Source organism: Balaenoptera ricei, chromosome 17, assembly GCF_028023285.1.
Source record: "Balaenoptera ricei isolate mBalRic1 chromosome 17, mBalRic1.hap2, whole genome shotgun sequence".
Taxonomy (NCBI): domain Eukaryota; kingdom Metazoa; phylum Chordata; class Mammalia; order Artiodactyla; family Balaenopteridae; genus Balaenoptera; species Balaenoptera ricei.
Genome location: NC_082655.1, coordinates 3,860,143 through 3,885,300, shown reverse-complemented (window position 1 = coordinate 3,885,300; position 25,158 = coordinate 3,860,143). Strand labels below are relative to the sequence as shown.

At 50.8% G+C, this 25,158-nt stretch overlaps 1 protein-coding gene across 1 annotated transcript in view; it reads right to left on the bottom strand.

The window, feature by feature from the left end:
* Window positions 1–18,317: 18,317 nt before the first annotated feature.
* The window catches only part of KCNK9 (potassium two pore domain channel subfamily K member 9), an 86,146-nt gene continuing 79,305 nt past the window's right edge, over window positions 18,318–25,158 (bottom strand). The window contains exon 2 of the mRNA XM_059902037.1: window positions 18,318–19,159. Within this exon, the coding sequence (XP_059758020.1) occupies window positions 18,318–19,159 (842 nt within the window). The remainder of the gene's footprint in view (window positions 19,160–25,158) is intronic.

Genomic DNA, 25,158 nt, shown 5'->3' with positions numbered 1-25,158 from the left:
GAAGGCCATGTGGCCCAGGGTGGGCCCTGGCCTCCAGGACTCAGGGATGAGTGGGTCTTGGTTATACCCCCGTCAGCCCCTGTGCCTCGTACCTCACTCCCCCTCGTGCCCAGCACCGCCACCAGCACTCCATGCAAGCAGCTGGCGTTTGTCTCAAAAATGAAAGGAAGAGCTGCTTGCTGGCAGGACAGGGTGGAAGTGGGCAGCCCTGAACAGGGGGGGCAGCCAAGGCCCCTGCGCCCACTCAAAGAAGTCCCTCCCCCTCAACTGCTCATACTTCTTTCAAGATGCCACCCACCCACCCCCCTTTAAAAAACCATCTATTCCTGGTGCGGCACTGGGGCATTGCCATGGCAACAGGGCAACGCGGGAGGCTCAGTAAGCCGGCGTGCTTCTCTGATGGTTCTGTGGGGACCTCACGGTTCGCAGAGCAGCTGTACAAGCCAGCACCACCTGCTTTGGGCGGTGAATACACACCCTCCCTTCCTACGCCCCTTCAATGAGCTTGCCTCACATCGGGCCCAGGGGCCAAGCACCCTGGCAGAGGGGCCATAGAAGGGTTGGCTGAGAAATGCAGAAAACCAGGGTCCTGTTCTAGTGCTGAAGCTAGGAGCGGGGCGGCTGTATGGGCCGAGCGCGTGGGAGGTGTGTTCCTCCAGGGAAAAATCAACCCTGTTACCCCGTGAAGGGGAACACTGGGTGGGCGGTGCTCCCTAGGAGGACAGTAGAGGAAAGATCCCACGTAAGCAGTGTCCTGTCCCTTTATCCAGAGCTGGGCTGGAGCTGGCCATCCTGAACCCTGGGAAGTGAGGGGGCAGCTGTACCACTGGGGGTAGACGTAAGGCTGAGGCTCACCAAGTAGTGCTTCTGTGTCCAAGCAAAGGAAGGAGAGACTATGTCTTCCATGTCTTCCTGTGCCCACTGCATCTCAGTTTAACAGACACGTCACATGGGCTGGGGAAGCATTATTCCCATTTTGCAGGTGAGCATTCATATGACTGCTGGGAAACCCCTGGTCCTCTCCCCCATCCTCCCCCACCCGCTCCCCCATCCATTCCCCCACTGCCAATCTCGGCCTGTTCGCCTTTCTCTTAGCAGATAATAGGTTCTGGTTTTGAAGGAGGCATGGCCACATAATCCTGGACAGATGATCAATCACAATCCTCATGTCCTAATTGCTCATATACTAAGCAATTGCTTTCCTTTCCTGTACAACGGAAGTTAACTTCCCCGAGATCTTTGCCTGGGCAGAGATATGCACCCAGCTCTCAGGATGCGATGATCCCCGTGATGATATTTTGTCCACTTAGGCTGAGTCGTCTGGGTGTAGCAATCATGTAGTGTATGTAGCTGGCAGAGTCTGCCAGGAGACAGATAGCATACTCACACTGGGTGATTTGAGAACCGTTTAATGAAGGGACTATTTTCAAAAACTTAGAGCATAAAGAAACCGTAAAGGGATTGTGCAGTACCGGAAGCTAATAATGTCAGGGCACCATTACCCCCTGCGCCAGGGTAAGAGGGGCACTTCTGAGCCTGGAAGCAGAGGCTGTGCGGAGAAGGCTACCTGGGAGAGGCTGGGACCCTTGCTTAGGAAACACGCAGACCCCAGGGTCTCCACGACTCAAACGGAGGGAAGAAATGCTCCCCCTCCCTTTCCTCAAACCTCCTGACTTTGTGCCAGAGCTCCCCATTGGCCGAATCTAAGTGGAAGCCACACAGGTTTGTTTCCATGGACACAGAGCAGAGTGGATAAAGGTGGAGAGAGATTTGGAGGGGAAAATAGAAGATTCCCAGCACAGCATTTGTCTTGGGACACTAGAGTCAAATCCAAGCTCTCACTGGCTCACTGAAATTGATTAGCTTGTACCATCAGCCAGTAGAAAGTGCAAGGGTAGATCTGGTCTCAGGTACAACTTGATTCAAGACTTAAATGCTCTTAGGCTCTGTGAGATGTGTCAGCCCACCTGCTTCAAGAGGCCCCAGACACAGCTCTTCCCTACCAAGTCCTGCCGGGGGGAAAAAAAGGGAGGGCTCCCACTGGCTGATTTGGGTCACATGGTCATCCCTGGAGCAATCACCGTGGTGGCCCAGGGGACATGGTGCTGTAATTAGCCCAGCCTGGCTGACAGACCACACCTGTGGCTGGGAGCAAGGTCTGTTGCCAGCGCAGGGGCCCTGCCATTGCTGAGTGTGACTGCCCAGTGGTGCAGCCCAGAACTTGAAACAACAAACACAGGATGACTTGGGGGACCCACTGTGAGACAGACTTGATATCGTTGATCACCTGACCTCTATAAGCTCCTGCTCTGACGGGCGGACCACAGAGACGTCTTGGGTCTCCTGGAATTAGTGTCAGCTCAGAGCCAGTGTCCAGGAATCCCCCCAAAAGTCTGATTATTTCCCTTTCCCCACGGCACAGTCACCCTGGTAAACAGCCTTCAGAGAAGGCTGGGAGAAAGGTTAATAATATACACTTTAGGCGCTGTGCCCGGGTCCTTCCTCAAGGGCACCCGGCCTCCCCTTCATTCAAAGGGTTCTGAGTCAGTAATCTGGCTCAAGTCTGAACAATTACCAGAAGAAAGAGCAACAGGGGGCAGGCACCAGACACATAGACACCCTGGAAGCCGCTTTTCCTAGTAGACACACAGCCCACGGTAGACAAATAGTCAAAGGGAATGTGTGTGGAATGCATACAGCGGAACCGAAAACAATAACCACGAAATCAGGGTCTCAGAACAGTGCTGGCACACAGCTAGCTTTTACTATGAGCATTGAATATATTATCTCAGTAGGTACCTTGACTCAGGGGGTGATGTTAATAATCATAATTCCTCAAAAGAGCCCTGTTTTACACACAGGAAACCTGTGGTGTAGTAAGCTACCTAAGCATTGCTACCTAAGACTGTGGGCGCTGAGCCGGGAGGCTGACCCCAGAGCTCCCACCCTCCCTGCCACTGTGCCCAGCCCTGCAGGTGGGCCAGGGGACAGAGCCCTGCATCCTCAGGCTGTTTGGGTTTTGGTTTTCAATGCAATTCTTGGTCTGGCTGAGGCTGAGTTGATCGGAGCTGCTAAGACAGCGGACTTGAGCTTCTCAGGCAATTTAATAGCTGAATCCACGGACTTTCTAACTCCTCGGCAGGGACTTGGAAAGGCCGCCCAGGCTGTGTCACTGACCCTGTGCCTGGAGCTCCCTCCACCCATCTGTGTTCTCTCTTTGGATGACTGATTTGGGCTCTCGGGAGGGCTTGGCAAGGGCTGGAATCACAGCTAGGCTGAGGTTTATGCCCTGCTGCCATCAGCTCTGGACACATCATGAAAACCAAGATCTGGATTTTTATCCACAGCCAGTGCTTCTTGATCCAATGTCTTCCACTGCTGATTGAAGGATGCTGAGGGTCCAGGAAAGGAAGTGGCTTTCTCAGTGTCCTCATTTGTAGAGGGTGTCACTACCCCCTGACATGGGCTCTTCTGCACATGAGGGAAATGCTGGACATGACAAAGATTCTTTTGAAGTCCCAAAAATGGGAATGGGACTGGAGTGGCTTATGCTTAACCCAGATGAGTAAGACCCTGACGTGGAATTGATTTCAGTGCATGCAACTGTCTCCAGGAAGATGCTTTGGGCTGATCGTTAACTCATAGATATTCTTTACTGTTACCGAACCAAACTTGGGTCCACTTGCCTGCAGGCAGTAAAGTCAATCTACTGACACTGGGTTGTGGTGAAGGAAAGTGCAGCATTTATCGCAGGGTGCCAAGCAAGGAGAATGCGCAGCTCATGCTCAACTCCCTGACGGCTTTCAGGGAAGGGGGTCTTAAGGCAATGCGAGGGAGGGGCTGCAGGGTACGTGATCAGCTCATGCACAGTTCTCAGATTGGTTGGCATCAAGGTGAAGTTTCAAGTATCATCAGATCTCTGGTTTCAATGGTCTGGGGTCTATGTGCTTGTGGTCAGCAGTTGTCATCTGGTGGGGGTCTGGTTCCTATGAAAAACAACTTAGGACCGTGTGTCAGGCCTTTATCTATATCTTTCAGAGAACTGGGAGTTCGGCCACTCTGCCACGTGACGTATTTATAGTCTAAATTGTTACCAGTTTCCTGGCCCAACAGCTATTCTTAGTTTCTACATCTTCACATTTCTAATCATTAACTCTTGAGCCAGCCTTTGAGACTCAGGGGAGGCCTGAGAGACTAAAGCAAAAGCCTTTTATTTCCAAGGACAGGGACATGGAGGCTTGTATAAGGTTTCAACGGTGAACCATAAACTCGGCAGAGGAACTTGGTTTTGGGAGACTTGGTTTCGTTATGAACCAAACATGTGCCAGGCACCACAGGCCTGAGAAACCAGTGTCCCAAGGGGTGCGGTTCCGTCAGGATATAGGCTGCGGATAGTCCGAACCCCAGCATCTTAGTGGTGTAAAGGTATTTTTCCCCCTCACTTTCTGTGTCCGCTGTGGGCCAGCTGGGGACCCTATGCCCCACCTCTTCACTTCAGGACCTGGACTCAGCAGCCTCTATCTTGAAACCTGACTGTCAGCATGGTGTTCTGGAGGGTCTCACGTTGACAATTGATGCTCCAGCCAAGAAGGGACCAATGTCACTTCACTCAGGATTCATTGGCCAGACCTAGCCCCATGATTCCACCCACCCAGGGGACCAGGAAGTGCCAACTGCCTGTGTCTGGAGCATGGAGAACGGGAAGAACGGGTGCACCAGCGCATGCGGGGTGGGGTTCTGACGGTTGTAAACAGGTGCGCTGGGGAGCGAGGACCCCTTTACCCATCATGCTCGGGCGTCGCTGGGCTATCAGAGCTCTGGGTTTCTTCATATAGCAAAGGCTATGAGGCGCTGTGGTGTGGTGGCTTGTCAATCTCCAGGAAGGGGACACGGGATACGGCAACGCACATAACCTGTGTTGGCGGGTGGGGCTGGGGACAAGCATTCCACGGAACGTATTTTGGGAAAGGCTATGAGTTATTACGTGAGAAGGACTCAGCAGATGAATAGGCAGAGCACAGAGGATTTTTTAGGGCAGTGAAACTGCTCTGTATGACATGGTGGACACATGTCATTACACATTTGCCCGAACCCACAGAATGTACAACACCAACAGTGAACCCTAATGTAAACTATGGGCTCCGTTACTGTATCGTGTGGTTAGATTTTCACCAAGTTTGTTAGGTATGTTTGTGAAAGCCTGGCACTGAATACAGGTATACACAACATTCACTTTGGGGGTCCCTGAAGAGGACCCCAGGGGGAAGTGCAGTTATACTCCAGTGCAGCTGAAACCAAAGTGACAAAGAGGCCTGTGACTCCTGATTGGGGACGACAGGCCACAGCATGAAGAGCACGCTGGGCGGTGGTGCCCAGGCACAGCCAGGAGGCCAGCAGGGCTGCAAGGGGGTCAGGGGAGCAGGTCTGGGAGGGCCTTGTCAGCTGGGGTGGATGGGAACCACCGGGAGGGTGGAGCAGGGAAAGTGACCCGACCTTATTTACACTCTAGAAGGATTGTTTTAAGTCCCTGTGTGTTGTCAGGATTCAGAGAACTCTACACCCAGAAAGGGTGACTTGTTCTGTATGTGAGTTATGCCTCACTAACCCTGAGTTTAAAATGCAAAAGCATGCATTGGCTTCTGTATTGAAAGCGGACGGGAGGAAAGGGGGAGGGGAGGTGGGGGGGGGGGAGGGCTGACGCAATAATCCAGGCGAGACCTGGTACTGTGGACCCAGGGCGGGTTGGTGGAGGTGAGGAGAAGGGGTCAGATTCCCGATAAATGTTGAAGGTAGAACCAACGGGACTTTCTGAGGGCTTGGATTTGGGGTAGAAAAGAGAAGTCGAGGATAATTCCAGAGTTCTTTGGCCTGAACAGCTAGAAGGATGGCACTGACTTACTGAGATGAGAAGCCCTTCAAGAGAAGCAGGAGTCTGGGGAGGTGGGGGGAGGGAGGTGATGAGGCGTTCACGTTGGACCCGTGAAGTTGGAGATGCCTGTTGGAAACCCAAGTGAACACGTGTAACGGGCAGGTGGATGTACAGATCGGAGATTTTTAATGAATGGTTGCTGGATGGAAGGGAGGGAGGTGGGGAAGAAGGGGAGGAAGAGGGAGGAAGGGGAGAGGGGGCGGGAAGAGGGAGAGAGGGAAGGAGAGAAGGAGGGAGGGGGGAGAGCAGGAGGAATCCACACCCGACTGTTGTCCCGTCCGAGACCTGCCGTGCTCTCAGCAGCCTGGCCGGCTGACACTAGATGGAGGTCTGTCACCGCACACTGAGACTCATGGATCAGAGTGAGGCCTTCGTCTCTAAAATGTCAACACAGATTGTAAATCCTCTTCCAGATGCTGCCTGTGATCTCCTTGGGAACCTCCCAGAGGCAGGACGAGGAGACCCAGCCTGAAGAGGTTCTCTGTGGGATGACAGTGCCAGGGACAATGGCCTGGGCTCCCTGACCTCACCTGGGGGAGGGACGCGGCATCTGGCCCTTAACTGTACTTGCTGGGTTCCAGCAGTGTCTTCGCTGATGCTTGATGTTCAGGCGGGGCTGGGGTGGTACGGAGCGAGGAGAGGAACCACGGTCAGGGGAGGCTGGCCTGGGCTGGCCGGGCTGATGATCTCTCTGAACCCTCCCAAAGGTGGACGTCCATGAAGGATGGACAAAATAAAGCCTCCTTTGACCCGTGAACTGATTTTTAGCCCTTGCTGCTATTGTGAGAAACCCTGGCTCAGATGAGAACACTGAGTGGTGAAAACAGTACCAAACTTGGGGGTGGTGGGAAGATGAAACAAGTCCATATCTGGAGAAGAGCTTAGGACAGGGGTCTGCACACCGTGGCCTTCAGGCCATACCCAGCCCCCGGTCTCCACGTGGCCCACCAGCTAAGAATGAGTTTTACATTATTAAATGGTGCAGGGGGTGGATACCAAAGACGAAGAATATTTTGTGACCTATGAAAATACTGTGAAATTCAAATTTCAGTCTCCATAAATACAGGTGTATTGGACAGAGCTGTGCCCATTCATTTACGTATTATCTCTGGCTGCTCTCATGCTACAGTGGCAGAGTTGGGGTCTGGCATTAAGTCTAAGATAGGTACCGTCTGGCTCTTTATTGTCAAAGTTGTCTAACCCCTGGCTTAGAAGACCCGGCTCCCGAAACAAGGTGTTCTATCGAGGAACAAACTGTGGTGATGTGACGTTGATCACTGAGAGTCAAGGTTCTTACCAGGGTCAGCCCTGTTCCCTGTATGAGCCTCTGTTCTGGGGGAGCAGAGCAGAGCAGGCAGCAGGTACCCCATGAATGAGTACACTTCCGACAGGACCGGTAGAAAGGAGCCTGGCTTCCGTGGGGTTCCACCTGTGGCCATGATGCGCTTTGGTCCAGAATCTCCCCTTAATCTCAGAGTTGGGACAGCACGGAGAAGACCACGGTTCTCAAGGTGTGGTCCCCACCCTAGCAGCATCAGGACCCCTGAGGCCTTGTTAGAAACGCACAGTTGTGGCCCCATCCTGGACCCACAGTGAGGATGGGGCCTGGCAACCTGTGTTTTCAGGAGCCTTCTGGATGCGGGCAAGATCGGAGAATACCACCCCTTCAGGAAGCTCTGACACTGGCACCCCCAGAGTTCCGTGATGCCCAGGCCTCTGGAACGTGAGTGAAGTCAGAAGCCCCTAACCTTTCAGCAGCTACTGTGGGTTGCCGGGAGCAGAGTTGACCTTTGCCACAGAGATTACAGAGCAGCTTTATCTGCCTGTTTCTCCTTTTTTCCACACACACGCACAGACAGGTAGAAAAGCGCAAAAGGGGTTGTCTCATGTTTTGAACTCAAATTCCTCAGCCAGAAAAACAAAAATTGGCAAATCGGGGTTTCTCGGTTGATTTGAAGTCCTTGCCGAGGTTTTTAGGGGCAAGGCTTCTTAGCGGGCCTGCCTGCAGTGAGGAAGACCAGTGACAACTGGTGCCCAATTTTGACTCTGTCCACCTTGCTTGAAAAAGTTTTCCGAACGTGGCTTAAGGCAGGAGAGCCTGGACAAAAACAGCTCTTAATTCCCCTTTCTTAGTGAAGGAAGACCAAGACACATTTGCAAACGTGCCATAGAGATTTTAATGAAAAAATTAGAAAAGTGCATTATTTTACAACACTACAGTAAATGATTTTCTTTTTTCTGTAAAGACATTGTAAAATATATACAGGGTTGCTTAGTGCATTCGTTACAAAAGAAAGATGCAATCCCTTGCATAAATTACATATTTTACATGGGCTGGATGTCTACTTGGACTTGTAAACATTGGTGATACAGTTTTGTTTTTTGTTTTTCATTCTTCAGATAAGCTGCGATAGTAAATACCTCTGATATTCATTTGATGGTTGTCTCATTCTGTTAAACTTCAGAACGGCATTCTAAGGCCATTTGTGAAGGCGCCCTCTCCACAGGTGGAGAAGGCCAGAGAAGATAAACGAAAGGAAAACGAACAGGAACAGTAGGCTTCTTTGAAACGGGTTCACTGTGGTCCAGTTGGGATCACTGAATCTGCCAAATCTGGTGCGGCTTCCCACCCAAGGTCTGATGCCTTGACCACAGTTGGGCCTGTCATCCAAATCCCAAACGCCCACCAACGTGGGAAGGGAGGGCCCTGCTAGGGGTTCGGGACACACCGTTGCATCCTCCTGGCATGTGGCCAGGCTGACCCAGCTTCTGCTAGAAACTTCCCGATCTCCATCACTCCTCGGGAATGTTCTGGAAGCCTTCCAGCAGCAGCATTGCCATCAGAACAAACCCAGGTCCTTTTAGCATGCAGTCATGAAAATGTCCAGCCGTGCCAAGAAGAAAAAAATCCAGAGACCCAAAGATACCCGGTCAGTGCATACACGCGCGCGCCCCAGATGAATAAGTGAGGATCACACCTCTGTGCCCCCAACTCCCAGAATGAACTCCCTGTGCATAGAGGCCAATCATTTTAATGGGTGTGAGTTTGAACCTAATTCAAGCTTAACTTCTTCTATGCCTAGGGTCACAAATGACACTTTTTTAAATGTTTAATGTTTGAGGTACAAGGATACACAGTTGGCTGAAGTTAAAAAGGGTACGTGGTAGAGGGAGTATCAGCAATTTCTTGGCCTGCTGGGAATAGACTAGAAATTCTTCCTTCTTGTTAAGCGGTTCAGTGACTTTTAAAATCTCCTCATCCTCCTTGACATCTTTCCTGTGTCTCCTCTGTTTGTTCAATTACAAGCCTTCTGATCAACATTACGGACAAACGAGAGAGCCTCAGACCTTCCAGGTGGGGTTAGTCTGTTTTCCTATTTAAATTTCACTCAATAAGGCCAACAGCGTCACCTAATCCAATGCATTTTCTGTTCCCTGGAGATTTCTGATAAAGCACAGTGTGGACTGAGATGGCCTCTGGAGGTCCCTTCCAGCCCCCAACGGCCGTCAAAATGCTATTTGTGGGCTGAATAAACAAATATGTAATTAGCCTTTTTCAGGACCATGTTCTTCTCTGAGGAGCCATCAAATTATAGAGAAATCTGGTTAATTGTGGGTTCTGCTTTGTTGGATTCCCACTAATCGTGTTTTGCCTCTCATTCGATTTTTATTTTTCTACCCAGCTTCTAAAATTCAGCTCAAGAAAATGCAGCAATAGCTGAGCCATGTTCTGATTCCAAGAAGTGCTCATCTGACTCTGTTTCTAGAACGTGTGCATCTTGGGAGCATGTGATCCAGTGGAATTTTAGCCTTATGAGGCCACGGAATTCGACCGTCCAGTTCACCACAATGGCCTCTCACTGAGGTTGATGGCAGATGCCCAAAAGCTCTAGAAATAATCGCTGGGTAAGTGAATCAATCAGCAGGGACTACTGCTCCGAGGGGGCCCTGCGGAGCCACTGCTGCAGCTCATGTCAGTAGCTGCTTTGATCTCTCAGGTTAAGGAAAGGTAGGACTTTCCCCAAGGTTTGTCAGGGAAAGGGGGGCTTTGGTTCACTGGGCAATGTCCCCCCCCCCATTGCCAAGCATTTGGTCCACTGGGGACTGAGCAGGGCCACAAAGGAGAACCCGTCAACAGAAGGGTCAGAGGAGCTGGGTAAAGACATGATTCTTTGGTGCGAGGAGGGTTATAGAACAACTCTACCTGGAAAATGTGACGTTCCCCAGGGGAAAGGAGCTGGCCCCACTCAGGAACCCTATGCTTGGGAGGACTTGGCCATCCCACCCCCAAATCCCCCCTCCCACCCCCCCCCCCCAAGGAAATGTCAACCAAGAGCATGGAACATAATGACACTTATCTCCTGTCATCTTCACCGGCATCTGCCTCTCCCCTGGCCATTCCATTCTTTGTGAGAGGAAGTGACTTGCCCAAGGCCACTTGGCCTGATTACAAAGAGGAAGGAAAGAAAGCTGGGGCGGGTGCTTACGAAGGCCCTGAGGTCTCCACCTCCCAATGCTCAGGAGCTGGAAGGGGCAAAGCTGAGGTTTTATGTTTTTAGTGGTCGAGGCTTATAGCTAAACTTCACAAGACCTCCCTCTTCAAGATCAAGAGCTGCTCTCTGGATGGTAGGGGTCCCCAGGCAACTCGACTGGAGCCTCCAAGAGGCTGGAGTTAGGATCCAAGAGTGAATGGGATGATGTGAAGGATAAAAACTCCCCAAGTAAAAAGTTACCTTGCCCTCAAATGCATCCTCTTCTCCTCTCTCCATCCCTGATTCCTGGTCACAGGCAGTCACAAAATCTGTTGCTCCCAGAGTCTCAGGAAACAGCGAATTCTTCACGCCAAGAAAGCCCAAGAATTATACATTTTCCTTTCAGTGGTTTCATGCTAAGCTTTGGTCAAGCTGTTGGAAGCCTTCACCAGAACAAGCCCCCAGGATGCTTAAATGAAAGACCAAGTAGATCTTATCCAGAAATATTCCCATATGCACATTAGAGCTAATGTCCAGAAGAAGGAAGAAAACCTCCACCTAAAGAAAGAATAGGATGCCACAGAATTCAAATTGGGTGAGACTCCAGGATCTAGTTTCAGACTTTTGTAATCAGAGGAGAACCCAGTAGGGATATCAGGATGGATAGCTCCTCCATCAGAGCCCAAGACTCAGGCTATGGGTGTTAGAGTGAAGGACCTTGAAATAAAATGTGTGGGCACTGGGGAGCCATGGAAGGTTCTTGAGCAGGAGAATAGCCTGGATGATTTAAGGTGTGACCAGCTTGTGAAGGGCCTTGACAGCTCACTGACTCATCTTTCAGGTGTGGCTCTGTGGGAGGGAGCCACTGAGCACTGGGTGAAATCGCTGCTCCCTGCCCTTTCACACGCCTGGGCCTCTGCCCATGTGGCAGTGCCCACTTGCTCCTTCAAGGCTCTCCTCAAAGATTACCAAAAGCCAATTCCTCCCTGAAGCCCTGCCTGCGTTCCTCCACCAGACTGATCACCTCTTTCCATAGCTGGACTTCAAGTGCCCAGGAGTAAGCTGGCAGGAGCCTCGGACTGGCCTTTACGAGAAATGCAAACGGCGTTAAGAACTCTAGCTCGGCACTCTGCTCAGAATAGGCGCCCGACGTTGTCACATGCTGTTCTTGCAGCCTCCCTGTGCAATGGGGTTTATCTGAAATCTCCAACTTTAAAGGCTGGAGCACTGAGGCTCAGAGAGGCAAAACCACCACCTGCCTGGGAACGGCAGAAGCCGGTCCCAGGTGCACGTGCAGCTTTATTCCCTCACGCTGCTCTGCGGAGAAAGAGAAGCCCGCCCTGTCCTGTCTCAGGGCCCCAGAGCGGGCACTGGGCAGGCGCAGAGCCGAGGCCGGGGATCCCGTCACTCGCTGTGTGCGCCCCACGCTGCTCAGCCTCTACCAGAAGTACTCCCGTGAGAAAACGGTGCTGCCCTGGCCCCTGGTGACATGCGCATCTCAGGGCTCACTCACTCCAGGGCAGAATGTCACAAGCGTGCCCCTGGCGTCTGAAGATGTACCGATCACCTGCTTTATGGGAAATGCCCAGCTGTGGACAGCTTGTGGCCCTATTGCACACGGCCCACCCAACTCTGCCGGGCAAATGCCTCTGAATCGCCAACAGTGGGGTGATGGTTTTCGTCCCGTGGATGTGCATCGGTTTCCAGGGATGGAACAAAGGCCTGCAGTGAAGTTAAGACGTGCCTTGATGACAGTGACGAGTGGCCATTTAGGCAAGATGCTGGAAGTCTGATTGTCTTTACGCCCTGCTGTGGGCGCTGCCCAGAACGTATAGCTCCTATGGCCGGGTCACTGGAGGTTTGCTTCCCAGTGTATTTGTCCATGATAGAAAGAAGGACTGGGGACCCCAGAGGAGGGCATCATTGAGTCCCTCATGGAACAAATAGAAGGAGCTTTTAAAGTATGCATGAGATGCTCCCATCTCCACCGCCATGCTGGAGAGCGGCAGGGATACCTTCCAGGTAGTGGGAACAGAATGGGCAAAGGCTCAGAGGCGGGAATCTGTATGGACATATTTTCTTGATCAAAATTAAAGGGACCGAGCCTCAGCCAGTGGGTTGCTCTATGTTACCAGAACTGAGAAGGCCATGCTGTAGAACTTGCCAGCGCAAACACAAATCTCAAGCAGAGATGAGAAGCAACTGGGTGCCGAGTACCCCACTGGCTCACGGGCATCCTTCCAACCACCCTACTGGGCTACACTTGCTAGCCCTTCACAATCCATGAAAGAATGTCTTGGTGCTTTATGTCTATTTATAGCTGGATCATCCCCACAGGTGTTTAGGGGAAAGACTGGTGACTCTCAGCAGAGAAGAGAGATCCATGTGAGAAGTTAGAAATAGCAGAGCCTCGCTCGGCTTTGGTGACGAGACCCAGCATCCAGGGGCTCCTGGACACCTTTCCTACAGCTTCAGTTCGTGTCTCCGGCAAAGGAGAGCAGCATTTAATATGCCTTATTTATCTACGATGAAAGAGATGATCACAGAGGTCTCCAGAAAGTCAAATTTCTCAAATGCATTAATCGTAACAACATCACCTTTAATTCCTTAACCTGGGGAAACAGAGGCAGATTGTGGGCCCGCCCACAAGAGAACTGGCCCAGACTCCAAAGCGGCAACGTCATGACAAACAAAAATGGAGAAAATGTCCTAGACTGGGGGAGTCTGGGGTGAGCAGACAAGCAATGTGGGATGCGATCTTGGATTGTCTCTCAGATTCACAAAAAGGCCCTGGAGGACATTTTTGGGACGACGTGAGAAATGTGAATATGGGTTACGTCTTAGACAATATTATTGTATGACTGCCAAACTTAAGGGTGATAACAGCATCGCTACCAAAGAGAATGCTTTTGTTCCTGGGAGAGAAACAACTTTTCCCTTTGGCCGAACCACCTAAAAGTTGCAGACGTCACTTCCTCCTCCAAATGTCCCTGGGTATGAATGTCGGGGGTGTGGAGGGGTTTAAGCAAATGTGGCAAAGTTCTGAAGGCTGGTGAGTCTGGGTGAAAGGGATATGGAAGTTTTCTGGAGCCTCACATGTGCCCAGTGACCAGGACATCAGGCCAAATGTCTTCATCGGTCAAACTGATTTTGTGCTAAATGCTCACAAATTCAGCCCAAATTGGCCCACTGTGAGGATGAGGAAGCTACAGAGGCCCAGGGAGGGGAACGGATTTCCAGGAGCCCAGTGAAGCTGGAGGTGAGAGCCGGGTCCCTGTCCTGCCAAACCTTCCTTGCCTGGGATGCCTCCGGGGTCCCACACAAACCATGACTCTGTAAGAAACACACGGTAGCCACTCCCAGGCAGCAGGCCTGCATGTGACAGACCCCACATCCCACCCCTTTCAGGGCGAAGATACAATTCATTGGAGTGTTGGACAGATGATACCACCCATCCCACCAAGAGAACGGACATAGTCCAGCACAGGCCTCAGACCCCACGCCTCTGTGGATGCCCTTAACGGGTACCCTAACTAGGGCCTATTACTTAAGAAGAAGTTTACATAAAGAAATAGGGCCGAAAACCTCAGTGATGGGTGGTTTTCCTTCTTTAATCATTTTTACCTCTCTCACCTTCCCCTCCAAACTCAGTGTGCACAACGAATGCCTCTAAAGCATTCTTCCCTCCAGCTTCAAACCGCTAGTGACCAGGAATCACTAAGAATCACTAGGAATCAAGGCTCTCAGATCTGGAGGCAGAGAAAAATGACCTGCCTGGGCTTATCTGCAGGTTTCCAAGTCACCATCCAGATATTCTCCCAAGCGAGGCCCCGTGTGCAGAGACCAAACGGTGCACCGAGATTAAGCAGTCAACTCACCCTTTTCTACAGATGGGTTTTAACGAGCACCTGCGAAGCCAGGCCTCCTGGGCAGCAGTCTGCATCCATCTGCTTCCTCTGCTGGAAGGATTAGGGACCCAGTGGGGATTCCTGGGCTGCAAGTGATCTGCTGCGATCATTCCAAAGCGCAGGTACCCTCCTCCCAACTGGTGATGCACAGTGGAGCACAACAGATGCTTCAGAGAGAGTATTTAAATTTAGAGCACCAGGCAGCCTGCTGTGTTTAAGAGGCTGCTGCCTGAGTTTCAGGACAGAGCGGTGTGGATGGAAAGAAGCGCTCTGATCCCAGCTCTGCGGCTAACCGGGTATCTCAAAAGCCAAACAGGTTGGTTCACTCCTATGTAAAGAATCTAGTAGACCAATGGCATGACAGCACCTTCCACCCAGGATGGATGTCATAAAGATCAAAATGGGATGGTCTCTAGAAAGCATGGCACTCAGAGCTGCTGGGATAATCGGTACCACTGCCTACCTTCCTTTTGTCTTTGATGGAGGGGATGGATTGAGATCTCCTAGTTGGAAAGCATTCAAGTGAGAGTCCAAAATCTCTTTGAGTATCTATGTGGCATGTTGATTTCTAGACCCCCACCAGGGACCACGTGGCAGGCCAACCTCCTGTGATGCTGGTGGAATGTGGCTCTTCTTCAGCTCATTCTAACAGAAGTTGGGGCCCAAATTCAAACAACCTGGTGAGATTTCTTCCCCATCCCTGAGTGGGTGTGGTCAACTGGAAGAAGGGTGTGGGAAACCTGGGCTGAAAGAAAGAAATCATCAGCTGTGAGCGGGGAAGAGAGACCTGGGTCCGAGATGCTAAAAAGTCCAGCAACAAGGACTGTTTGGAGGGTGTAAGTGACAGCAATGACAAAGCAGCCAAGAAAGCAGCAGCAGGATAAACAAGTGGGAAGACCTAGGTTCTGGCTGTGGGGCCTCAGATTCGTGTCCAGCCTTTCTGGACCTCGATTTCCTTTCCTGAAGATGAGGGACCTCAGCGAGGTGACTCAGACTAAGTTTCCCCCTGGCTTTTGAGGATTCCAATGCTGATGGGGTGGGCCAAGCTCTAGGTGGAGATGCCCCAGGCCTGCTTTATCAAGAGAGGAGAACCCTGGAGAACTCCTGACTCAGCGCCCCCATCAGAGCACCTCACTGGATGCACCTAGAGGACTCCTTGGCCAGAGAGCGCAGTAGGGAAGAGCTGGACCATCTGAGAAAAAGAAGGACATCACAAGGGAAGCAAACCAAGGTTCCCCTCCACCCCCGACCACTCTGAGCATAAACAAGGATGTTTACCTTCGGAACAGAAGACTCGGTACATGTCCTTCAGGGGCTGAGCTGGTGGCAAAGGGCAGGGGGTTGGGGGGAGGATATGGAACCAAGAGAAATTCCGAGTTGCTTCAGACACTTAAGCTGGGGGTCATCCCACAAACGGAAAAGACTTCATCTTACCATCCTTAATCCTACAAAGAAGAGTCAGCTCTGTGGAAAGAGAGATTATGGGATGTTTTCTAAACTTCCCTGCGAAGGGAGGAGCTCCCTGACACTGGAAGCATTCAAGCAGAAGTAGGTCACTTTATGACCACTGTACACTGGTGAGGGGACCAGTTCTGAGTGAAGGGTTGAACCCATGTTCCTCTAGCTGACTCTAAGAGCCTGGTGCACTTACCTGCGGAGAAAGAGATGCAGGTTCCCTCATCTGAGGGCTGAATGAGGGTGCCATAGTGTGGTGGGGTCAGCTTCTTGGACCCTTTTGGGGTCCAGACTGAGACTAATGTCTCAGTTCTAGCAAAGACCAGCTCTCTGACATTGAGCAAATCTCTCACCCTCTCAGTGCCTCTCTCTCTTTTATAGATCAAAGATTATCACACATACACCCATTTGAGGTCAAGTCTTAACTGTACAAAGGTTTTGCTGAGAAACCCCACACTTACTACAAGCAGCCTTCTCCAGAGCATGAAGCACTCTGCAAATATGCACTAGTACTTTTGCACCTGTGACTCGCTAAAGCCAACAATCTCTTCCAAGAGAAAAAAAAAAAATTAAAGAGCAACTGCTTCTATTCTCTAGACAGATTTTAGAGCCCTAAAAAAAAATTTTTTTAAGTCTTAAAAATGAGTTAATCGATATGACCTTGAAGATCAATAACTGTCCTCTTTGGCCTAGAGAATCTGAGGTTCCCAGACTCATTCCACAGGCCCTGTGTCCTAGATGAAGGGGCCATTTCAACATGGGATGTAACATTAAAGTGCTTGCCTTTTCAGAGGACTCTTGAGGGCTGTGGTCACTCCAATGGCCCAGATGCTTGGGAGGGGTGCACTTGGGGCCGTCTCTTAGGAAATCTTGTAGGTCTCCTCTTGCTTGGGAGCAGATGCTCCGTCCTGGGAGATCCCACTGGGGCCCCCACTGCTCCTCCTGAGCAGTCCAGCCAAAGCCAGAGCTGGAAGAACTGCAAGAACTTCCAGGTTTTGAAAAAGGGCCGTGAGGATGGCTGATTTTTAGAAATGGCCGAGACAGTGATGAGGGAAATGAAGGTCCCCCCGTGAATCTGAAGGTGAGACTTTCCTTTATTCCTGTCATGGAAAGGGCCTCCAATGTGCCATGTTCTATAGGCCCCCCCAGGATGTTAGCAGGCCTTCCCTTTGGGGTCATCCCCTATTGAGAGTGGGGAGGAATTTCTCCATTATTCAGAAAAAAATCACCCCCTGAGATTGACAAGTTCCCAGCAGGCCAAGATGCAGCTCCTTGCCTCTAAACTCTTCCTGAGACCAACATCAACATTCCCTTATTTACAAATCAAATGCAGTTAGAGACAATCTTTCTTAAAATACATTATATATATTCTTTAAAATGAGGAATGCCCTGTCATTTTTCATTAGGAAAAGAAACCACATCCACTTACTAATACCCATTCTCATCCAAGCATCCTGAACTGTAATTCTTATTCACGTAGGTAGATGCTACACAAATCATCATCATCACACAAATAAGAGAGAATAAAATACTCTGTGGTTGCAACAATTTTCCAGTCTCCCACAACACGTCCAGTTACATGGAAAATTGTTGGAACTAGAGATGGTAAAATTAAAAATGTCTCTAATAAATTAATATTATTGGCTTTTGATTATTCCATTGCTAGTTTTGTTTTTCTTGTGTTGATAACGCATACCAGTTTAACAAAGTGCATGCTTGTTTAAAAAATTTTTGAACTGGCAAGCTAAAATGATCTGTGTCGGCTTGCCCACCCACCCCCTAAAAGGAAGTTTTAATATAATTTAGAACCTAGCACTTTAAAAATGTGGTCATGACATATCTGGGAGAAAGACTGCTTGTGGAACATGCTTGATTTGGCAAGATGATAAATCAAAAACCTTGTGGGTTTTGTTTTCCCGTTTTGTTTGGAAGCAGCCGAAAGCAGGCTATTAACAAAATTGTGTGACGGAAAAGAAAGATGAACACCTGATACTTTCCATTTTGTCACATCAAGCACACAGAAGCACACTGGTGTGTGCACGCATTCACACACACTCAGACCACACACATTCGGCCACCCACTGCTTGGGGAGGAAAAGAGAAAGGAGTTGGGTCAGAGACACCACCGTGGGTGGGCACTCGAGGCTCTCAGCCGCGTGTGCAACTTTGGGTCGGGTATCCTCCGGGCTCTGTCTCCTTGTCTGGGTCTCACACCTGTCCTGGGAAAGCCACCCCAGAGATGGGGCGGGCTGGGGAGAAATGTAAGGCATACTTTGCTGGGAAGAAGGAAGAAATCCATGCTTCATGCTCAGATGCGAGTTTCACAGGAAGACGGGCCTTTCTTTTTTCCCTTTGGCCTGCTCTGTCTCGCTGGAAAGGTGGGGAAGAAATGAAACCGAGAAAGAAAAGGAAGGAGAGAGAGAAAAACATGATGACAATAATCATAACAATAAAGGATAACCATAATAAATAAATAAGACAAGGTGGGCCAATGAGACTGAACGTCCGATATGACAAATGACTTCTGTTTGTTTGCATTTCCCTCCCCAGACCCTAGATGGACTTCCGCCGTCTCATCAGCCTGTGGTTGTCGGTAAAGCTGTGTAACCCGGGAGAAATGGAGCTAATAGGGGACGGGAAGAGGCTGTTTTTTAATGTGCTTGGTGAGATCTCCTCGATCTTGTAAGAGATGGGGTGGAAGTACTGGGGGGCGAGCTTGGCGCTGAAGGAGTTCTGCTGTGCCGCCGAGCGGCCACCGTATTCCTGCGGGCGGTAGCAGGTGCAGGAGCACACGGACTGCAGGTCCGCCACGTCCGCCTTGTACCGGGGCCGGCCCTGCCGTGCCTCCTCGGGGATGTGGATGGCCATGCTGTTGCGGTTGCCGGCGAGGGACGCCCGCTCCTCGGCGTCCCGCCGCTCGTCCTCGCTGTTCATGGTCAGGAACCTGAGGACCACCAGGTTGAGGAAGGCCCCGATGACCGTCAGCCCCACCAGGATATACATGAAGCTAAAGGCCACGTAGAGCGGCTTCTTTTGCAGGGCGCCCTTGGTCTGCAGGGCCACGTAATCCCCAAACCCAATGGTAGTCAACGTGATGAAGCAGTAGTAGTAGGCGTGGAAGAAGCTCCACTCCTCGCACTGGGAGAAGGCGGCCGCCCCGATGCACAGCGTCCCCATGCAGGAGAAGAAGCCCACGGTCACCATGTTCTCCATGGACACCTCCGTGTTGCGCATGCCGCAGCACCTCTTGATGCGCTTCAGCAGGTAGCGCACGAACGTGTTCATCCGCTCGCCCAGGCTCTGGAACATGACCAGGGTCAGCGGGATACCCAGCACCGCGTAGAACATGCAGAAGGCCTTGCCCGCGTCCGTGCCGGGAGCGGCGTGCCCGTAACCTGCGGGGGGAAGTGCGAGAGAGGACAGCGAGAGGGAGTCAGTCAGCTGGGGTCTCCTCTGAGGTTTGGGGTGGGTGTGGAGGTGGGCGCGGCAGTTGCGATGGAGCTGGGGGCGGGGCCGGCGCCTGAGGGGTGGGGCGAAGAACAGGGAAGAATCAATGAAGAAATAGCCTTTGAAGTTTGGGGACGGGGGAGGTGGTCTGGGGCATTTGGTCACAAGAGGAGCTTGGGGGTCATTTCACTGCTCTTCCAGTAACACAAAGTTTTTTTCAAAGAAAAGCAGCATATTCACTCATAATATTTTGCAGAAAACTCCAGAAGTAGCCAGCCCAAGGGAGAAAATTAAATATCCCAACATGGATCAATATTAAGAGTGAAGAGTCAAAGAATGCTAACTAACTGGGTTTTGTTGTTGCTGTTCTTGTTTTTGACCGCCATGATTTTATTCTTAGATAAATGCTCCGTCCAAGGCCAGGTAGGGCGGACAGGTGGGCGGACGGACGGACAGCCAAGGAGGTGTGGCTCCTGGCACCTCCCCCGCTGGGAGCTGTGGGGCTGCCCAGGGAGGTGGGGACACCACGGAAGGTAAGAGGGGTGCACGGGGTGGGAGGGGATGATGGATCCCCTGGAGTCCTTTCTGCGTGTGCTGGGGAAGGGGAGAAAGAACCCCGGTTTCCACGTTCTCAGCGGTGGTGCCAGAAAGCTCAGCATGGAGCAAAGACGACTTGCCTTCTGCCCCAGGCTCCCCGTGTCCCCAGCTCAGGCATCGGGGATCCGCCAGCCCACAGCTAGTCTGTGTGGACTCCTTGTCATACATCACCTCCTTCTACCCTCGTGACGACCCTATAAAACAGGCACGATGCATCTGACACCACTGGCTAGGAAACCGAGTTAGTTACTTAGTAGCAGGGTAGCTTGGTTTCTTCAGACTTGGTGGCTGAAAAGTCTGGGTTCAAATCCCAAGAATGAGGCTTTTTTAAAAGCAGATGTCTTGAATTGAGAGAGGTCATTGCAGGGTGGCGCATGAACACCACGAGGGCAAAGATTGTTACCTGTTTTGTTCCCTGCTGTATCCTCACACCTAGAGAAACACCGAGCACATAAAATACCGCTTTAACAAAGGACAGAATAAATTTATGCCACTGTGTGAATGCGGCCTTGTCAGAATCGAGGGAACGAATAATCCTTAGAGACCTCATGTGTGTAAGTGCTTTTGAAACTCTTCACGCAGCTGCACAGACCATCACTTCGTTGATCCCCTGCATCAACTGTGCAAAACCGAGCCTGTATATCCTCACATTCACATGAGGACAGTGTTGCTGGAAAGGTGAAGTTACCTGCCGGCGTCACCCAGCTGGTCAGTGATCATATCAGAGCCAGGATAGGGTCTGCACAACATGGCAGAAGAAACCTAAGACTAGTTCAAGTTCTGGGACTGATACTGCCCAGAAAAATACCAGGATCATGGGCAGTATTTGGACTGAGAACTTGGAGGATGCACATGGCCTTCCAACAACATCTCAAATCTTGCCCCATCAAAAAAGGCTTCCCTGGCGCTCCCCTGAGCCACAAGCGCATGGTCATTTAACCAGCTGCGCTACCTTGGGCCCCAGACTACCTCTCCCAGCCTGGGTTTCCTCATCTGTTACGTGGGACGATGATAATTTTGAGGTGGGGATGTTGTGCAGATCTGCTGAGGTCAGAGAGCAGCTAGCCCAGGGCCTAGGATTCAGGAGGGACCTGCACCCTGCCCACTGCGTCCCCCAGGAAGACCACCCTGACTGCCCTAGCCCAGGCCTCTCTCCCAGAGACTCATCACTTCCGTTCAGCCTGCCTGCCTCTCCCCTGGCATGAACTTGTGCCACGTCCTGCCTGCCCCGGGGGCCACACTGTCACGGCAGAGATGACATCACACGTTTGTATCCTCTCTGGCCCTCAGCCCACTGAGCCAGTGTAGAGCTCTGACCCCTCAGCAACCCCACAGCCCTTACGAAAGAGCAGAAATGGCAGGTCAACACTGGAGTTGGGCCAGAAAGGACAGAACGGAAACAGCAAAAAGGAGAGGACAACAGGCATATCAATAGAAATCATCCAATCTGAAGAGAGGAATAAAGGTCAAAAATTAATAAATTTTAAAAGCCTCAGAGACATGTAGGACAGTGTCACCAGGTGTCCTAGAAGAAAGAGAATGAGACCAAAAAATTGAAGAAATAATAGCCAAAATTAACCAAATTTGGTGGAAGACAAATTTACAGATTCAAGAAACTCGGTAAGCCTCAAGCAAGATAAATACAACGAAAACCACATACATTCCACATCGGAATCAAGCTGCTGAAAACCAGAGGGGGAAGATCTTGAAAGCACCAGAGAGAAACCATGTATCACATACAGGAAAACAACTATTTGAACAGCACTTACTTCCAATCATAAACAACAGGGGCCAGGAAACAGTGGAATAACATCTTTAAAGAGCTTTTTAAAAAAGACCGTAACCCAGAACTGTCTATCCAGGGAAAGCATTCTTTAAGAATGAAGGCAAAATCTACTTTCAGACTAAAAACTTGTTTCCTGCTGCTCTGCATAGCATGATTACTAAGGAAGTTCTTCTGCCTGGAGGGAAATGGCACCAGATGGAGACTTAGGTCTTCAGGAAAGAGTGAAGTGCATCTTGGTAAACAAGTGGGTTTATATTTATACAAAGTTCAGGGGTGGGAATCCCGCGACATCGCCATATAGCTCACCTGTGTGGCTGGTATAAAACCCAGATGGATGCTGGAAGACAGTAGATTGCTGGCAACTTAATAAGGCGGTAAATTAGCTAACGGTTCCGGATGGGATACATTTACTGGAGGAAAGCAGCACAGCATTTGCTGGCTCAAACCCAGGTGCTCAGGCCCCCCTCCTGTAAGTAAAAATGATCAGAAGCGGTGGCCCTTCACAGGGCCTGGACGGCAGTATGCCCGTGTATCCTGTCCCGGGGTGGTGTCAATTTTCCCGCGGCCCGTCATACTACAGAAAGAACGCCATCGTTTTGACATCCCACAGTATATCTCACTGATCCGTTACAGCAATGACATCCCTTAGCAAGACACGTGCACAAGCGAGTGTGGGCCGGGAACACCCCCAAAGTTCAGGGCCTTCCAAAGTTCAGGCCCTAGAATAAATCTCCTGGGGCCCCAGTGGTCCAGGACACAGGACCATTCCCACTGCAGCGAGAAAGAAGCTGCCCAACTTGCAGAGCCTTTCAGGAAGACAGAGGCCTGGCCGGATATCTTCCAATTTCCCCATCTAGACGCACCCATCTCCACCCTGCTCTCCACTGGGGAGGCTAAGTCTGCATAAGCCACCTCAAGGGGTTCTTGGCCCTCTGGTGTCCAGCTGAGTTCATCCAAGGCACAGCCCCAGCAGGAGGTCAGAGGACGGGAGGAAGATGAGGACCTTGGTAATGAATCTGCCAGCAGGTTCACGCCATGGAGCAACTCTACAAGCGCCAGCAGCTACATCCCAGGCATGTTGACTGACAGCTCTCCACAGTTGCTCATCCCAGGCTACCACACCTTCCCTCGTTGCTTTCCCTCCAACCTACCCACCCTCCCACACTATAAATAGCCATTAATTAACTGTTCAAGTTGAGAGTGCCACCTCCTGCAAAGACTCTGGCTGATATACCACATGTATTCTCCACTGGATCTGCTTCCCAGGTCTCCTTATGATGCAACACGGTGGCACTGCATGCAAACGGGTCAACACATATCAAGTCTACATATAGAATATTCATAAAGTATCAGTGGAACACACAGACGTAGCATGGATGCTTTATACAAATACACGTGGTATACACTCGGAACTTTGTGAAAGATGGATGTGTTGGGTAGAGTAACTGCACGTGGATGTGAAACATGTGGGCAAAAGCCACATACCATATATGTATTAGACCAACACACAAAGCATCTACAGTATACCCACCGCACACCCAGAGTCACACACTTTGTGTAGGATGTGCGTGTGCACGGAAAGTGCACTCAAGACACAGGATGTGTGCACCACATGTATGCACAGGCTGCAGGGATTGTACGTACCCATATCTCAATAGCATCCATGATATCTACAGATAACAGGTATATGCAGTGGAGAACATACAAAATACACATATGCCAGACACACGGGAGAAGACAGCTTCTCCTTCCCAAGAGGAGAATGGAATTAATATACAGAAATCTGTTATGTTTCTATAACAACAATGAAAGATCAGAAAGAGAAATTAAGGAAACAGCCCCACTGACCAGCACATCAAAGAGAATAAAATACCTAGGAATAAAGCTACCTAAGGAGGCAAAAGACCTACTACACTCTGAAAACTATAAGATGCTGATGAAAGAAACTGAAGATGACACAGATGGAAAGATATACCATGTTCTTGGAATGGAAGAATCAATATTGTTAAAATGACTATACTACCCAAGGCAATCTACAGATTCAGTGCAATCTCTGTCAAATTACCAATGGTATTTTTTAGAGAACTAGCACACAAAAAAATTTTAATTTGCATAGAAACACAAAAGACCCCGAATAGCCAAAGCAATATTGAGAAAGAAAAATGGAGCTGGAGGAATCAGGCTTCCTGACTTCAGGCTATACTACAAAGCTACAGTAATCAAAACAGTATGGTACTGACACAAAAACAGAAATATAGATCAATGGAACAGGGTAGAGAGCCCAAGAGGAGAACAAGCTACAAATCTTCAATGCTCTCAGAGAAACTGTGTGACAAGTCAGATCCTAGAAGACTGTGGGTGGTTTTTTTTTTTTTTTTTAAATCTGTGAGTGAATGAAGGCAGCCTGGCCTTCCTGGGCTGGGAGCCGGATTTATGCATCTACTCATATGTTACCCACTGAGACTCATCCAGAGCCTTGACTATGCACCATGACCTGTGCCTGGCACAGGGGATCCACGGGGGCTTTTCATATTCCCCCGAGATCTCCAGAGGGGCACCAGCCAGCCCGTGCTCAGACCCCCACCCAGTGCCTGGACAAGGGGACCTTAGGTGGAGGGCATGGGTGTCGCAGTGCCACTGAGGACTCCCAGGCTGGTGCCTGTTCTCCTGGGTTGCCTCCCACCCCACCTGTGAGGACCAGTCCCTTGAGCTCAGAGCCACATCCCTGTCCAGGTTTTCCCTTTGAGATCCTGGGCTCCCCCTGCCCCCCATCTTCCCAGGCACTGGGAGCCAGTTTCTCCTCCACCGACAAAACCTCAGGAATCCCACCTAGGACCATACTGCTCATCCTTCCATCATCATAAACAATTCATCCTTTTGGCAAAGAGACGTCTAAAATTGATTTATACGGGGCTCAGGAGGTGTGCTTGGGGTGCAGAAGATATGCTGAAACCTCTGGGCTGCTGCTCTGTGACCTCAGCAGAGTTATTCAGTCCCCTGGACAGTTGTGAGAAATGAGGCTGGAAAGGGGAGATCAGACCAGTTCACGGCCACTCTGCAAGAGACAGGGTCATCCTTCCCCAGCCCTGCAGGAGCCCAGCAGTGACCAACATGACCGTCACCCAGACCTCCACAAACTGGGGAACATGAAGACCACCAGCCACCAGATGCGAAGCTCCCTACACACAGGGGACACAGTGACTCACACTGTCCCTCTGCACCCAGCCCTGCCGCCCCCTTTCTGCTGACTTTTCCAAGTGTGCAGAGCCAGAGACTCAGACTTGCTCGTGGCCCCGATGGGCTGCTCAGGTGGCCACAAGGGGCCAGGTCCCTGGGTGTGAGGCCATCCGTGGGGACCACTGACATGGATGGCGATGGCAGTGACAGCCTGAAAAGCCACCCCCAGTGTGCACACATGGCAGCTGCGTCTCCAACACTGTGCTCCCTGGGCCAGGGTTCTCTTTGTCAGCAGGTGGCAGGGCCCAGGACCAGGCTAAGGGCAGAGGCAGGTGGACATATGGGCTTCTGCTTAGCGCCTGAGCCCAGGACCCTGGCCTCCCCACC